The 17,473-nt window shown below is 49.6% G+C and overlaps 1 protein-coding gene across 1 annotated transcript in view; it reads right to left on the reverse strand.

Annotated features, from left to right (window-relative positions):
- The window catches only part of Lpin1 (lipin 1), a 106,969-nt gene that overhangs the window by 72,697 nt on the left and 16,799 nt on the right, over positions 1–17,473 (reverse strand). The window contains 1 exon segment of the mRNA XM_028877671.2: positions 5,613–5,669. Coding sequence (XP_028733504.1) covers positions 5,613–5,669 — 57 coding nt within the window.

A 17,473-nucleotide genomic window follows, 5' to 3' on the forward strand; every position in this document is an offset into this window, starting at 1 on the left:
CTTCGATCACATTTGATTTTTTTAAATTAATTTCTGGTCGTCGAAAGTTCAGAAACCTTTACTGGTCAAACGTCTGTGACTCCCACATCCAGCGTCACGGTTGCGATGGACGGGTTAAGAGGCTTGGATGTAAGTGCCTCTGTTGAGACACCACCCTGGGAGGGCCTATCCTGCCTTCTCACCTCACATAGGCACACACCACACATGCACACACGTCCTTCCCAGCAACCGTCACCTGCCGGGCTATCTCTGACCATCTTTCTCCTCTGGCCTCTCTCTCTGAGTCATTCACTCGTACTGAGCTGATGAGGGTGGGTCCCTAGAGCCTCCCTTTGAATTCTCTCCTCAACATTCACTTTGCGGAGTCTACCGTGGCACTGTGGGACCCAGCTCAGCCTCTGCTCCGGCTCTGCTGCAGACAGGAGCCCCAGGGCCACACCGCCCCATGAGAAGACCACTTGGCTCCTAGAGACGCGACTCTACGTCTTCGTCAAATGTCTAACCACCAGGCAGGTGCTGCCACTGCCTCTCGGCCTCACCATTTCCCCACCAGCTCTAGGCTCAAGCCCTAGAGCTGGTCATTTTCATTCCCCACACCCGTGAGATTCCTTCTCGTCACACCCCTTCACGCCTTTCCCCCGTGGTAGTAAATTGTTCCACATTAGTGCTCGGTGAAGGCAGACCCTGGGGATGAGGAGGCCCCCCTCCTTGTCTCCGACTTGAGCATGTTTACATCAAGTGTCCTCTAGGACACTCTGTCCTGGGACAGGCGCCCTGGTCCTGAAACAGGGAAGTAGGGGACAAGCAAAGAGCTGAGGGTGTCCGAAAGCTCTGCACTCTTGAGAATAGCTGGAAGGGAGAGCGTTTCCAACTAAGGTCACCGTGTTTGTCCTGAGGTATACAAACGCCTGCCGCAGTGGGAAACAGAAGCTGGACGCTCACCCACAGAGAGACCACTCTGCTCTCCCCAGGACATCCCACGTGACTTCAGCAAGCGTCCCCAGTCATCTCTGCTAGATGTCACAAGCCCCCTAATTGGATGATGTTTTGCCATCTGCCTGCTGCTTCTGTCTGTCTGTCTGTCTGCTACTCGCCATCGGTCCTTTCACTTTTGTTCACTACATACTTAATAAATTCCCTCATTCAAAATCAAAAGCACGGCTGTCATGGAGGGGTCCCTTTTCAGAACAACCCTGGGCAAAGAGCTTTCTCCCTCTTCACCTTCTTCAACTTTACTTTGAACATCACTACCTGCACACACACACACACACACACACACACACACACACACACACACACCACACACACACACACACACACCACACCACACCACACACACACATACACCACACACACACACACACACACCACACACACACACACACAACACCCACACACACACACACACACACCACACCACACACACACACACCACACACCACACACCACACACACACACACACACACACCACACCACACACACCACACACACACATACACACACACACACACCACACACACACACACACACATACACACACACCACACACACACACACCACACACACACACACACACACATACACCACAACACACACACATACACACACACCACACACACACACATCACACACACACACATACACATACACCACATACCACACACACATACACCACACACCACACACACACACACTCACACACACACACACACACATACACATACAGCACATACCACACACACACACACACACATACACACACACACACACACACACACACACACACACACACACCTGTAAACTACACTGGATCTGTTAGAGACTCTCACTGAGCTGCACATCTGAACTCTACATGCGTTCCATTTGTAAGCACGATCACTGTGAACCATTCTCCAGCAGGCGGCTACAGCAAGACGATAAAGACTATTGATTTTTACGCATCTAACACCACGCCTGACTTTCAGGTCTCGACAAAGAATATCTGAATGAATGCCTAATTATCCCATCATGGAGACCACGCCTGCTTACAAATAGGCTCTCCATAACTACAAAGCTACAATGAAAAAATATGCTCACCACACTAAAAATAAATGAAGGAGCCCTGCCATGGTATGGAAGGTGTCACCACCCCGGTTAGAGGCCGTCCTGATGCTTGCAACATGCCAGGTCCAGTAGCGAACAGGAGATCGCTCTGCCCTCTAGGGAGTTCAGAGTCAGCAGATCCCCAGGCCTCTGGCAAGGGACGGCAATTAGAGCCCAGAGCAAGGTGCTCCCCGGGGTGGGAGAAGGGATGGGTGAGGTGGTGGGCTATAAACAGAAACAGACAGCAAACTGAGCTGTCACTCAGTGGGGTTGTTAACAAAAGAGGCAGCGCCTCGAGGCATCCCTAGAAAACCCAAGAAGCCACCGAAGAAAATGGCAGTTCTGTGCAGTGTGAGGACGCTAACTAAACAAGTTATTGTTGTAACTGACTCTGCTGGTGCCTGTCGCTAATCAGCATCCCCACAAACCGATATTAAGAAAATACAGCCATCGAGAGCCACACCGTGTGATTCTAGATAAGAGTGCATGCCTATCACCAGACACCTGAGAGGACTCCACTCCCCATGCCCAGCAAGGAGAAAGCCGCAGAGCCGAAAGCAGAAGGATATGCGCTGTGTTCCCTTTACTGCAAGTGGTGTCTCTTAGGGTGACTATCGCTGTGATGAAACGCCACGCCCAAAGTAACTTGGGGAGGAAAGGGTCTATTTCACACACACTTCCAGGATATCACAGTTCATCATCAAAAGCAGTGAGGAACTCAAGCAGGGCAGGAACCTGGAGGCAGGAGCTGACGCAGAGGCCGTGGAGGGGCACTGCTTACTGGCTTGCTTCCCATGGTTTGCTCAGCCTGATTTCTTATAGAACCCAGGACCAACAGCCCAGGCATGACACCATCCACCATGGGCTGGGCCCTCCCCCATCAATCACTGATTAAGAAAATGCCTACAGGCTTGCCTGCAGCCTGATCTTATGGAGGCACTTTCTGAATTGAGGTTCCCTCCTCTCTGATGACTCTAGCCTGTGTCAAGTTGACATAAAACTAGCCAGTACAAGGTGAAAGTTTTTAGAATTAAAAAAAAAAGTCAATATTGGGAACAGGAGGAGCATCTTCACCTGTTTCCTAGTTTCATGTCTTGTTACTGTTGTAAAACACCCTGACCCAAGCAACCTAGAAGGGAAAGCGTTCCCTTTAGCTTACAATCTCAGGTGACAGTCCATCACCGTGGGGCAGTCAAGTCAGGAGCCCGAAGCAACTAGTCACACCCACGATCAAGAGCAGAGAGAAAATGAACACGTGCATGTTTCATACTTAGCTCACTTCCTCTACTCTTACACAGTCCAGACCCCTAACTAGGGAATGATGTCACCCATAGTGGACTGGGTCTTCCTGCATCAGTTAACATGAGTCATCAAAACATCTAGGCAATCTTTAACTGAGACTCTCAGGTAACATGAGTCATCAAAACGATGCCCCACAGACAACTAGACAATCTTTAACTGAGACTCTCTAGGTCCTAAGTTGACTCAGTCACCATCACAACTGAAAGAGAGATGTAATCAGATTTGGATGCCAACGGAGAGTTGAGGGACACACACCAGTATCGATGGGATAAATACTTTGTCCTGTTGCCCCTCATTATCCATGAGGTCCCTAGAAGATGAGATAAGTCCTTCTGGTCACCAGCACGGGCTCCTGCCACCTCCTCCCCTTCTCTCTGTATATCTCCAATGATTCCCCTCTCCAGCCCTGAGGCCCCGGGCTGTTTCTTTCTTACCTCATGCTCAGCCAATCGTTAGAGCTCTTCCATTGCTCCCCAGAAGACTCAGCTCACGGGGAGGCTTTTCTCTAGAATTGCTCCTAAACCTTCTCCACCCACCTTAGACAAGCTGTTACCACCCCACCCATCCCCCACCTCTCTCCCGCTGCAGGGGCTTGCGGTAAACAGCAAGCCCTAACGTGTGGGATCGAGTGAGGGCCTACTCTACACAGGAATGACTGTTCCGTTGGCCACCTACCTCAGTGTCTCTCACACACATACTGCACATGGCGGAGCAACAGCCACACATTTGGATTTTCATCCCCTGCCATGAGTGATGACGATGGTCTACAATTTCGCCCTTTAGGTGGGATGTCCCATTGGTGTCGTCTGCTCACTGTCTCCTGCTTTGTTAGGATGCGTTAGTTCTGGGAAGGGTGGGGCTCGTGGGCTGTCTCCCTCACCTGACTCTCCTGTGAGCCATAACCATGGCCCGCATGTGGGGCCAGAGGTGAGCTGGAAACCTGGTAGCCATGACTTCTACCCCAGGGCCTGCAGAATAGGGAGTTGGCCACAGGAAGCAACGTCGGGCTACTTCCGTGACCAGCGGCCTATGCAGCCACCCACAGAAAGAGGCACTGCTTACCCAGAAACTTCCTGCCCCTTCTCACAGAACACTGGCTCTGCATTCTGGGCTCAACTGCCACTAACCGCCCACTCCTCAGACTTCCTGGCCTCTCATTGGGCCATTCCCGTCTACAACTTAGATACAGAACTCCATCCCTCACAGAGTTCCTGGAGCTCGGTCTCCTTCAGCAGGCCTCCTCACTCGCTCCACTGGGGCCTCCAGATCAACGCAAGAATACATTCCTTGCTCGGGCAGGCACTTTGCTAGGCCTCCAAGGGCCTCTGCAAGCCTTAGGCTCCACCTTTCTCCTGAGCCCCTCTAGCCCTTGAGTTCTTCAAAGTCAGAGCCAAGGTGCTACTTCCGTTTTATGACCTCAAGGGAAGGAAGAAGCCACAGCGGAGTCAAATAAGCCTTCGGAATTGACTCTTCCTTGGACTAGCCCAAGAGCCTCCCTACCTCAAATCCTAAGACCCATGGGCTGTAATGTGCTGTAGGATCTATTGAATCTTAGACTAAGCACCAAGACAAAGTGGTTATGTGCTAAGAAAAAAAGACTTGGGAGGTAGCAGGACCATTCCCAGAGCAGAAGCTCACAGCATGACCTAAGGAGAAAGTCCAAGAGGCCTTGAGTGGGCGGGAGAGTCAGGATGGGCATCAGGCTCTTGAATTTGGGGTCTGGGGGAGATCCACAGAGACAGGCTCCAGGGTCAGACAGAACAAGGCCAGGGTATAATCCTAGAGATGCAGGGAGGGATGGGACCTAAGGCTTGGACCAGCTGCAAGGAGGAAGGAACCCACAGCAGGACCGAGAGGAAGCTGTGAAGGGCTCGGATGAAGCTACCCAGGCTCTAATTAGACATTTCTGACCACGGCCAGGGACAGCTGTGGGCAACCAAGGGCATGGGTGCTAATGTGGACCTGCTCCCGCTACATCAGGAGCCTTTGGATGGTTTTTAATTGGGGAGATGGTAAGATCCCATCTGTATCTGGAGGGTGGTGGACTAGGAGGAGAGATCAGAAATGAGGTAAATGGTTAGCTGCCTGGGCAGATCTATATGAAACACAGAGAATGCTCTGGAAGCGTCCACGGAAGGGATTCCACTTTGAAGACTGGCAGGAAGCTGCACCATGACAAGATTTCATCTTGACATACGAAACCCCAAGAACACCTTATCACACTCACGTTAATGTTGGAAGGCCACACGTTTCGGATCCACCCAGGGTCTCTCATGATTGGAATCTGAAAAACAAAAAAGGTTAGAAGTTAATTTAGAGACATCAGGTAAGCAAATCATGACCTGGGCCCTGTTTACAAGTCAAGGTCTTTATGGTTTTTAAGGACTGAGAATAAACTCTGGGGGGCTGGGGATATGACTCAGTTAGCAAAGTGCTTGCTGACAACCACGAGGAACTGAGTTTGATCTCTAGAACCCACATAATAAAATTGAGCATGAGAGCATGAGTCTGTAATCCCAAATCCAAATCCAGCCAGTCTAGCCAAAGTGTTTACAACCCTGGCCAGGGAGAGAGACCCTGTCTCAAAAACCCAAGATGGGGTCTAGGGAGCTGGTCCAGTGGGTAAGATCATTTGCTGTGCAAGCTGAGGACCTGAGTTGGAGTCCCTAGCACTCACTTAAAAAATAAGGCGAGCATGGCAGTGTGTATGCATAATCCCAACACTGGGCGTGTGGAAAAGGCAGGTACCAGGGGATCACTGGCGAGCTGAAGCAGTGAGCCCGTCTCGGGGCAACAGAGGGAAGAGTGATGGAGGAAGACATCAGATCGTCTCTGGATTCTGCATATGCATTGATGGGCATTCACACACACACACACAGAGAGAAGACAGACAGACAGACAGAAAGACAGTACAATAACCATATGCGGTGGCTCACATCTGCTATCCCATAGCTCAGAAAGCTGAAGCAGGAGGATGACAGTTGTTTGTGGCCCACTTAGGCTCCATAGTAAATTCCAGGCCAGCCTGGACTATAGTACGAGTGAGATCCAACCTCAAAAAACAAAACCATTAGCAACAAAAAAGCATTTTTAAAAGAGTCCATAGGAACGCTCTAGAATTGGCCGGTAGTTGGGCTTTGGGAGCCGGTGACCGTGCTGAAAACCACAGGATAGAGCGCTTTAGCAGAGAGAAGCCCGGCTCAGCCTCAAACAAGAATTCAGGGCTAAGCAGCATGTGGTGACTTTCCTTGGCACTCCGAATGTGATGTGGTCATAAATCTCCTCCCCCCCCCCATCCTGTCATCCTACAGGAAACACACACAACCGCTGGGTGAAGCCACAGGTCAGGCGGGGAGAAAGCAATGGGACCAGAAGTCAGGACAGAGTGCCTCAGTGCAGCCACACCCGGATCTTAGGTGTGTGTCGCGGCACCTGGCCGGCTTGATCTCCCTAAAAGGGGGGCAAAACCTAGCTCCCCAGTACAGCTGCCAGTACTCCCGGTGCGGTGCGCCCACACTGAGAGACCACCCCATCTCCATCAGCCCTGCCCAGAGAGTATCACTATGTGGGTTAGCTCAGCTTTCTAAAGGACGTGCCAGCTATCCAAGGCCTTTCATTAATTACATCCCAATTTCGTTCAGAACACGCTTTTCCTAGTTCCCTTCCCCACTGTTGTGATAAAAAGACCCTGACAAACAATGTAAGAGGGAAGGGGGTTATTTCCGCTCACAGTTCAAGTCCATCCTGGTGGAGAAGACGGGGACCGCAGAAGCTTGAAGCAGCAGCTGGTCAGACTGTATCCATGGTCAAAAAGCAGAGGGTGATGAATACATGCTTGCTGGCTGGTGCTCAGCTCCTTTCTCCACTTTATACCATGCAGGATCCCCTGCCTAGGAAACGGTTCCGCCCGCAGTTAAAACGGGTCTTCCCATATTATTTCACGTGATCAAGATAGTCCCTCACAGGCATGCTCGGAAGCCCATTCATCTCCCAGCGGATTCTGGATTACGTCAAGTTGATGATTGACACTCACCATCAGCATAAGTGATTGAAAATGAACTAATACTAATACTAAATAACTGTGTGTAGAAATTTGCAATTCAAAAATCAAATTATGAAAATAACGACAATAATAATTAGAATCAATCATTCCAAACAATGGCATCCAAAAAAAAAAAAAAAAATACCAAGGGGGGGAAAAAAAACTCTTGATAAAAAGTGCTAAATTCGCCGGGCCGTGGTGGTGGTGGTGGTGGTGGCGGCGGCGGCGGCGGCGGCGGGCGCGGCGGCGGCGGCGGCGGCGGCGGCGGCGGCAGCAGCAGCAGCAGCAGCAGCAGCAGCAGCGCCGCACACCTTTAATCCCAGCCCTCGGGAGGCAGAGTCAGGCGAATCTCTGTGAGTTCGAGGCCAGCCTGGACTACCAAGCGAGTTCCAGGAAAGGCAACAAAGCTACACAGAGAAACCCTGTCTCGAAAAAACAAAAACAAACAAGCAAAAAAGAAAAAGAAAATCAACTAATACAACTCTAACAACCTCCTCCTTTCCCATCTTGTACCTCTTTGGCTGGGTCGGCTTTTCCAACCCATGCTTGTTGGCGGACTGCTGGTGAATGGTGGTGTTCCGCATCATTTTGTGTCGAGTGCCTGTCAGGGTCCTGTGTGTGTCTTGGTTCTGAGAGCACAGAGATGGGTGAGATGGGATTCTCCTCCATGAGTCACTAAGGACCATTGGCAAGCAAGAAGGCATAAAGTAAGAAATGTACACGGCCAAGGTGACCTTCAAGAGATGCCCCGCGTGATGGCTACTGTTAATCACCAACTTGGAAGGTACTAGAACCAGCTTTCAAGGGTGTCTCAATGAGAGACTGTCTAGATCAAGTTGGTGATGAAGGGAAGACTATCTTGGTTGTGTTAACCGAGGTGGGAAAACCTTCCCACCATAGGTGAGACCATTCCCTAGGCAGGAGATCCTGGACTGTGTAATCGTAGAAAAAACACTGTGTAATCATAGAAAAAACACTAGCATGCATGCCTTCATTGCCCTCTGCTCTTGACCAGTGATGTAACGTGACCAGCTGCTTCAAGTCCCTCCTGCCTCAGTTTCCCCACAATGATGGACTGTAACCCGGAATTGTGAGCCAAATAAACCCTTTGACCCCCAAGTTGCTTTCGTTGTGTATTTTTTCACAGAAACTGAAAAGGAGACTAAGATGACTAGGGAATAGTGAGAGCACAGAGCAGAAAGCCAGCCAGCCACCTACCTCCAGACTCAGACTGGAGAAAGCTCCATACCATGAGCAAAAGACATCATTTGTTATTGCTAATGCTTTGGGGGGGCACCACCCAACTCCTGAATAAATCACATGCAGAGGCTTATTCTTAATTATAAATGTCTGGCCTTAGCTTGGCTTGTTTCTAGACAGTTTTTCTTAACTTACCTTACCTTATTCCATCTACCTTTTGCCTCTGGACTTTTTCCTTTTCTTACTTCTGTATATCTTAGTTTTACTTTTACTCCATGGCTGGTTGGCTGGCCCCTAGTATCCTCAATGAGCAGCACATCTGAACTCCACATGCAATGTTCCATTTGTAAACACAATCATTGTGAACCATTCTCCAGTAGGTAGCTACAGCAAGACGATAAAGACTATTGGTTTTTATATATCTAACACCATGCCTGACTTTCAAGTCTCAACAAATATTATCTAAATGAATGCCTAATTATCACATCTAGTTACAAATAGGCTCTTCTCCCAGATTTCTCCTTCTATATATTCTCTCTGCCTGCCAGCCCCGCCTATTCTTTCTCCTGCCTTGCTATTGGCTGTTCAGTTCTTTATTAGACCATCAGGTGTTTTACACAGGCACAGTAACACAGCTTCACAGAGCTAAACAAATGCAACATGAACAAAAGTAACACACCTTAAAATAATATTCTACACCACCATCTGGCACACCTCCTAAGGCTGAGTATCTCCCAGGGAGAAGCATGAAAACAAGGCTTCTACAAGCATGGAAGGGGGCTACTCAAAGAACAGAGGCCCAAGCCCCCAGTAGGGGGGGGGCTGTGAGTGCAGAAACCTGCAGTATTCCCAGGAGCGAAGGGAACAGGTGGCTTCTAGGATGAGGATCCAAAGGAGTTCAGACTTCTGTGGGTCCTGTCTTCAGCATCTTAAGAACATGTTTCTCAAAGGAGAGACCCTTCCGGGAGACTATTGTGTAAACCGACAAGGAAGAAACCACCCAGATCAAATCTGGATGAGGCCTCAGGATTCCTCATCTTGTCTAGAGAAAATCTCTAGACCACAAAACAAGAAAAATGAGGGGATGAAAGGTGTGGGTCTCAAAAGATCTCCATGACCTCTGTGAGGAGGATGGCCAGGAGGCAGAGAACTAAGACACAACACACGGCCAGGCTAGAGCTGAGGCACCATGGGTCCTTGGGACAAAAGGAGGGATACTCACAGATTAAGTGTTATTCTCACCCCTCATCAGATAAACTTCTCTTTGCAACAGAGACCATTATAGAAAATACAGAAACACAAAACACAGAAAACAAGAGATGATGTGGTGTCCGGTTGCAACCGATACACCTACAACATAGTTCCTTGTTCAGGAAGCCATATCGTTTAGGAAGCCATGTTGGTTAGATTTCATGGGTGCAGCTTCTCTGATATTTCTAGGAGACACAACCTCACATCAAACTTTCTGTTCCTCTGGCCCTTCCAATCTCCCTGCCCCCACTTCCGCAATGACCCCATGGCACCTAATGACAGCCTAGTTTGAAATGACCACTGCCTCTGACATGCTTCCAGTTGCTATTGACTATCTCCAGCAGAAGCTACAAGGAGATGTCCAATTTGAACTCAGCCATTTGAGAACTGCTAACTCAAATTCTTAAGGGTCCACAAACACGGTCATGCGCACAGCAGCCTCTCAGAAGGACAGCTGGGTAGCTTTCCCTCCCACGTGGTTTGCCAAGAAAGCTGACAGCGATTTTAAACTCACAGTGAGTTCATTTATCCCTGATTGAAGATGAAATTTCAGATCAAACTCCAAAGCTGCTGTTCTACCAACAGGGGCATAGTGTCTCTAATGCTACCTCCCACAGAGAGTTGGTTTGATTTTATCGTTTTATTTTATTTTATTTTATTTGGGTTTTTTTTTTTTTTTGAGACAGGGTTTCTCTGTGTAGTTTTGGTGCCTGTCCTGGATCTCACTCTGTAGCCCAGGCAGGCCTTGGACTCACAGAGATCCACCTGCCTCTGCCTCCCGAGTGCTGGGATTATAGGCGTGCACCACCTATATTTAAAATTTTTAAATAATAATTTAAACGATAAACCAGCTGGGTTTATCATTTGAGCCTAAATACGGAAACACCAAAGGTGGCAGAAGCGTGTGTCACACCACAGACTCACGGGTCACATGGTGAGATGGTGGAGTGGGGGTCGGACTGCCGGTGCCCCAGCCTTCCGCCTTCCAGGGCTTCCCCAGAAAAGCACAAAAACAGTGCGAGGGAGGGCTTGGGAGGTAGCACCAGGAGGGTATGACATTCAAGGTCATCCTCAACTGCACAGAATGTGAAGCTACCCAGGGCTTCCTGGGACCATGTGTCAAAGGGAGGGTAGGAGGAGGGAGGGAAGGAGGGAGGGAGAGAAGGAGGGAGGGAGGGAGGAGAAGGAGAAGGGACGGAGGGAGGAGAAGGGAGGAGAGAGGAAGGAAAAAGGGAGGGAGAGAGGGAGGGAGGAAGGAAGGAAGGGAGGGAGGAGAAGGGAGGGAGGGAGGGAGGAGGGAATGAACGAATAAAGGAAGACAAGACAGTTGGGTCTGAGTCTTTTTTAATTTTTTTTTTAAGATTTATCTTATAAGTGTTTGGCTTAAGTGTATATATGTACACCATGTGTGTGCCTGGTGCCCACAGAAGTCAGAAGAGGGTATTAGATTCCCTGGAACTGGAGTTCTGGATTCTGTGGGCTGCCATGTGAGTGCTGAGAACCAAACCAGGGTGCTCTGGAAGAGCAACAGTGCTTTTCTTTGTCGTTGGTTTTTGTTTTTTTTTTTTTTTTTTTTTTTTTGTTTTTTTGTTTTTCAAGACAGTGTTTCTCTAGTTTTAGAGCATTTACTGGAACTCACTCTGTAGCCCAGGCTGGCCTCAAACTCACAGAGATCCACCTGGCTCTGCCTCCCTAGTGCTGGGATTAAAGGTGTGCGCCACCACCACCTGGCGCAACCCATGCTTTTAACCCATGAATCATCTCTCCAGCCCCTTGAGCTCTCTCTCTCTCTCTCTCTCTCTCTCTCTCTCTCTCTCTCTCTCTCTCTCTCTCTCTCTCTGTTTGTTTTTCAAGACAGGCTTTCTCTGTATAGCTTTGTGCCTTTTCCTGGATCTCACGCTGTAGCTGGCCTCAAACTCACAGAGATCCGCCTGCCTCTGCCTCCTGAGTGCTGGGATTAAAGGTGTGCTCCACCACTGCCCAGCTCATTGATTTCTTAATAATGCTCAATAATGCATACTTTTGAGTGAGCCTGATCATACCACAGCGGGTCTTTGTCTCCAGTTACAAACTGAGGTTCCGTACTGGTAAGAGCAAGCTATCCTGGATGGTGTGCACTAAACCACCCCGGAAAATCTCCCTGTTTGAAGGTCAAGGGGAACAACCTTTCTTCCATCTCCATTCCCCATCTTTACGCCACGCTCCAGCTCATTCGGCTTCCAAAGCGCAGCCTGGCCCAGTGCTTCACACGGGCCGTTCCTTCCGCCCAGGACACCACCCAGTGTGTCAGCTCCTCAGCAGAGCTGACCTGGCCTCCTCAATGTGATCACAGAGGGTTGTGCCTTCTTGGGGCACCTGCGTGGTTCCCCCATAGCGCTCAGCACGGCTTGCAAACGTGCATTTGTCTGCACAAGCATTCAGCTAACGACGGCCTCCTCCATAAGGAGCATGGTCTATTCTTGTCATCTAATTCCCTGAAGCCTCTAGCCACGGCACATAGTCATTAAATATTGCTGAATGGAAGAAGAGAGGTATAATTTTCTCAGCATTCACAGGAAGACACTGGAGCCCAGAGGGTCAAGAGAGTTAGTTAGCCCAAGTTACACCACCAGCAGATTGGGGTGGGTGAGCTGGGATTTGTCCTAGGTTCCAGTAATGCCATCTGTATTCCAAGCTGATGGCTTGCACAGCCTTATTCTTACACCTTCCCTACAGGGGAGGTGACCTGTCCAGCTCACTCGGCAACGCTGTCTACAGCTCTCTGTGCCTCTGCCTCGGGTCCAGTTTTCCTCTAGTCACGTCCTCGTGGATACGTTCAGGAGAGCTGAAGTTCCAGGCCTCACCTAATGTTCACATAAATGAGTGATTTCTGCAGGATCTTCTGCAGGTGGGAAGCCAGGCTGAGCACACTCCACAGAACAGACCCAGTGAATGTCACCGCAAAGGAGGGATCAGGCTGAGGGGTTCAGGTGTGAGGTGAAGAGCAGATCCACCAAGGACTTGGCCTCCGTGTCCTGGAGTGTAGTTGGAATAGTGTTACCTATTCCAACGTTCTCTGACTTCGATGAGTACACGTACAACGTGACTGATAGTTCCAGACTTTGTGGATACTGTGTACTGGGCACACCAGATGTCTGTAGATGTAGTGAGGGGTGCATAAGATGATAGATTTAAATCTCAGGGCAGGAATCACTGTTCAGAGATTCATAATGACCTGGGACAGACACTTACAGGGAGGCTGTGAGCTCTTAGCTCTGCCACAACAGGGTCATCCCAAGACCTGCTGCTTCCAGCCTACCTGTACCCCAAAAGTATGCTGGCCAGGGAAGGCAGGCTTGAGCTTCGATGAGCTCTACAGACTGTATATGAGAGTGTGGTGTGTGTGTGTGTGTGTATGTGTGTGTGTGTGTGTGTGTGTGTTTGTGTGTTTGTATGTGTATGTGTGTGTGAGAGAGAGAGAAGAGAGAGAGAGAGAGAGAGAAGAGAGAGATTGTGTGAGGGGATGAGTGTATGTAAATATGTGTGAAAGAGCATGTGCCTGTGTGCACACACATGCATGCATATGTGTGTGTATCTATCTGTTCTAGATTAACAATGTCCTCAGATTCTTCATGAGGCAGGAATCTACACACACCCCCCAAATCTGAGCCACTTGAGTGACTGCCCTAATAACACGAGGGACCCATGACAACCTTCTCAGAGGCCAGGTTGTGAGAGTCCTCACGGCATCCTCCTCTGTCTCCAGCCACGCTCTTTCTTGAAACGCTCTGAGGGAAGGGCCAGCTCTGAGGTGCCACTCCTCAGAAGCTTGTGTGTGACTCCTGTCCACGGTCCCCACTGTGCTGGGCCTCCGGCTCCCTCCTCCCACAGGCGTAGACGGGTTCCTCCAAACCATCTCTTCTAGCCAACGGGTACCACTGAGTCAGTCAACATGGAGGGGAGCAGAGGAATCATTGAGCTGAATCCCACGCACATTCCAGACCTGAAATGTCCCCTATAATGAGGGTAGTGACTTAAGCCAGAAAACTTTCTTTTCTTTTCTTTTAATATATATATATATATATATATATATATATATATGTATGTATTGTATGTATATATATATTTTGTGCTGTCTTATTTAACCAACATTTTAAAATACTTAATGTTTTCATTAGCATGTATTAATTATACATGAGTTTCATTGTGACATCTTAATACATGTAGATAACATATTTTGATCCTATTCACTACCAGCTCATGACTCTCTTGCTCGCCTACCAGCACCCCACTGACTCTGGTTCTCTTCCCCCCTAGTCTTCTTTTTGTTAATGACCCAATGAGTTAACTAGGGTTAATTACAGGAGCATGAGTGGAGGCTGATTACAGAAACATGGACACCTTACTAGGACTATACTGTTGAAGAAGACATCCCTCCTTCCCCAGCAATCATTACCTGCCTCTAAATGCCCAGCGGGAGGTGGGGCTGAACGAGTGCCCCCTCCCCTTCATAACAAGATGTCCATGGGCCCAATCCCGTGCAGGTAAAAACAGTCGCTATGAATTCAAGACTGCAGTGGGGCCATGTCGGGCCCTAAAGTCAGCATTCCACACTACTCCCCTCCTACATCCCCCGGATTATATATTCCTGTTAGACAGTCTCACTGTGTGTGGCAGGCTGACCTTGAACTCACAGAGATTTGCCTGCCTTCCAAAGGCTGGGACTAAAAGCATGCACTACCATGCCCAGCTCAGATCTTACATTTTTTTTTAAACATTTATTTATGTGGGTCCGAGTATGGATGCTTCTCCACAACAGCGTGTGGAGGTCACCAGGTACCTGGCAGGACTTCTCTCCCCTTTGTTTATGTGAGCACGGGTCTTCAGCACCTAGCCATGCCCCTGGCCTCTCTTACATTACGTCGGCCCCTTCTTCTACATGTTCCCCGAGGCTTGGAGGAGGTGACATAGTCGTCCCATTGAAGGATGACATTCAGCGGTCACTTATTCTCCACACCGTGACCAGTTCGGAGTCTCCGCAGTAACCACCACTCGTCACAAAAAGAAAAACAAAGGAAGCGTTTTGTGAGCAAAGCTGAGTACAGCACACTCACCCATAGGCATAACCGGGGTTGTTTAGAAGGCAAGTGGGCCAGGTACATCGTGTCCACTTAGCAAAACAACAGAACCTTCCCCATAGTCAAGCCAGCAAGTTTCGGAGCAGCATGTTCCAGAAGAGTAAACAGCCAGAACAGAGCATGTGCGCAGGAGCAGGAAGACAGCCTGGACTGGGTGCTTCTGTGTACGGTGGCATGCATGTACCTAGAAGGCCATAGGACAGTGACTGTCTCTGTCTGGGCAAGAATGTCTGTTTTGTCTGTGCAGACAGTTCTGGCCTCTGTATGATTCCACTCCCAATGCCCTCGCCCCACCACCACCCGTGTGTGTGTGTGTGTGTGTGTGTGTGTGTGTGTGTGTGTGTGTGTGTTTATGGCAAAATGATACTCTCTCGCAAGTGAAATCAATCCCCTGACTCCCTCCCCTCCTGGCTATTTGCAAAAAGCACCATGCAGAACCCACGTGTTTGCACACGCAGATGCTTGCTTCTGTGTGGGGTCAGGTTGGCTGGGAAACTGGCCAAGCCCAGGATCCAGAGCTGGCAGGCAGCTAGCCCAGCCTTCTTGGCTTCCCCAAAGGCCTGGTCTCCAAGCCTGGAGACCAGCCCGAGAGTCTTGGCTCAGAACCACCCCTGCTCCATTCCCCCACCCACCCACCCCTCGCCACCCACCAGCAGGGAGACGTTCCCAGAGGGTTTTTCACAGTGCTTGAGTCAGCTTTAGGAAACAGCAACTCCATGGTGGGGCACAGAAGTGTAGTCAGAATGAATGGCGATCAGGATGAGACATCTGTGCCATAGTGACATGGGGACAGAGACAGAGAGACAGAGATGATAGATACAAAGCTAGAGAGGTGGAGCAGTAGGGATAGACAGAGACAGACAGATGAAGACATAGATTAAGGAGAGACAGAAACAGAAAATAAAGATAGAGGAACAAGGTTAGAGAGACAGAGTCGGAGAACCAGGGGAGAAGAGAGGTAAACAGAGACACACAAAGATGCTAGAGAGAAGAGCCGGGCAGGGGTGGTGCATGCCTTTAATCCCAGCACTCGGTTGGCAGAGGCAGGCGGATCTCTATGAGTTTGAGGCCAGCCTGGGCTACAGCGCCAGATCCAGGAAAAGGTGCAAATCTACACAGAGAAGCCCTGTCTTGAAACCCAAAAAAAAGATGCTAGATAGAGAGATGCTGGAGGTAGGGCACAGAGGGACAGAAGGCAACTGAGGGAAGGGGAGGCTCATTGCAGCCTTCCTCCTAGCCACCCACATACTCTTTGTGGGGTTCCTATTGCACACAGTCCCATCCACGCCAAGGAGGGCAAGGTTTGTCTCCCTTGAGACTACAAGTGGGAGCTCGAACCATATCTCCTTTAAATTTATTTATTTGGGGGCTCTTTGAGATAGGATTTTGCTTTTCAACCCTGTTGTCTTGAAACTTGTAGTAATTCTCCTGCCTCAGCCTCCAAAGTGCTAGAATTAGCACTCTGCAAAATCTTACATGCCATGGGTTTTAATCTATTTGAAAAGTTTTTGGGTTTTGAGGCACTAGGGACAGAAGGCAGGATCTCGCACATGCTAGATTCATGTACCACTGAGCTGCATCCTCAGCAATCCTGTCTGCTGACATTTTGCTGCACTGATGTCCCTTCAGGACTGGCCCTGATTGTGAGGCAGCTTTTTACAAGCAAAGCAACCAAGTCAGAACCTAGGCTCCAACTGCTACTACCTCTCTGGGCTCTCATGCCCTTGGGCCTCCAACCACCTGTCTGTCCCTTTCACCTCCAGACTGGGCATCACATGATGAGGTCAACGTCTCTGTCCCAGATGATTCGGGATGGCTGGTCCTAGCCTGAGTGTCTGGCCCTATCCCTTCTCTTCCACGGAGGCACCATCGTGTAGTTACCTGGCCTGCAATGCCATCCAAGCGGCCTCTGCTTTCCTGCCTGCCCTGCCTGATACTCCAGGCCCCCTGCTTCCCAGGGAGCCACTACACTTCCTGATTCACGACACTTATTTCCAAGTCTGCATGTCGAACACACCTTGTTAAAGCAAATTCCAAAACTTTTTTTTTTTTTTTTTTTGTTTTCGAGACAGGTCTCTGCGTAGCTTTGCGCTTTCCTGGAGCTCACTGGTAGCCCAGCTGCTCGAACTCACAGAGATCGCTGGCTCTGCCTCCAAGTGCTGGATTAAAGGCGTGCGCACAACGCGCTCAAAAACTTTATAACACCTGGCTTCCTGGAGCCCGTGACTAGAAGGTGGAACTCAGTGGGGACAGGCAGAGTGGCCTTGGTGTACTGATAACCAGACACTTCCTCACAGGCTTCCTCAGCAGGGCAGCATGGGTGATGGCCTAGCCACCACAGACACATCAGCCCTGGATCCCCCCAGACATGACACAGGCTGCTTGCTATCCTATAGAAGACCCGAGTTTGGCCAGCAGATCTCCACCCTAACCCATCACACACATTCTTTTCTCTGCTGTCAGAGAGACGGTGACACA

Source organism: Peromyscus leucopus, chromosome 22, assembly GCF_004664715.2.
Source record: "Peromyscus leucopus breed LL Stock chromosome 22, UCI_PerLeu_2.1, whole genome shotgun sequence".
Classification (NCBI taxonomy): Eukaryota; Metazoa; Chordata; class Mammalia; order Rodentia; family Cricetidae; genus Peromyscus; species Peromyscus leucopus.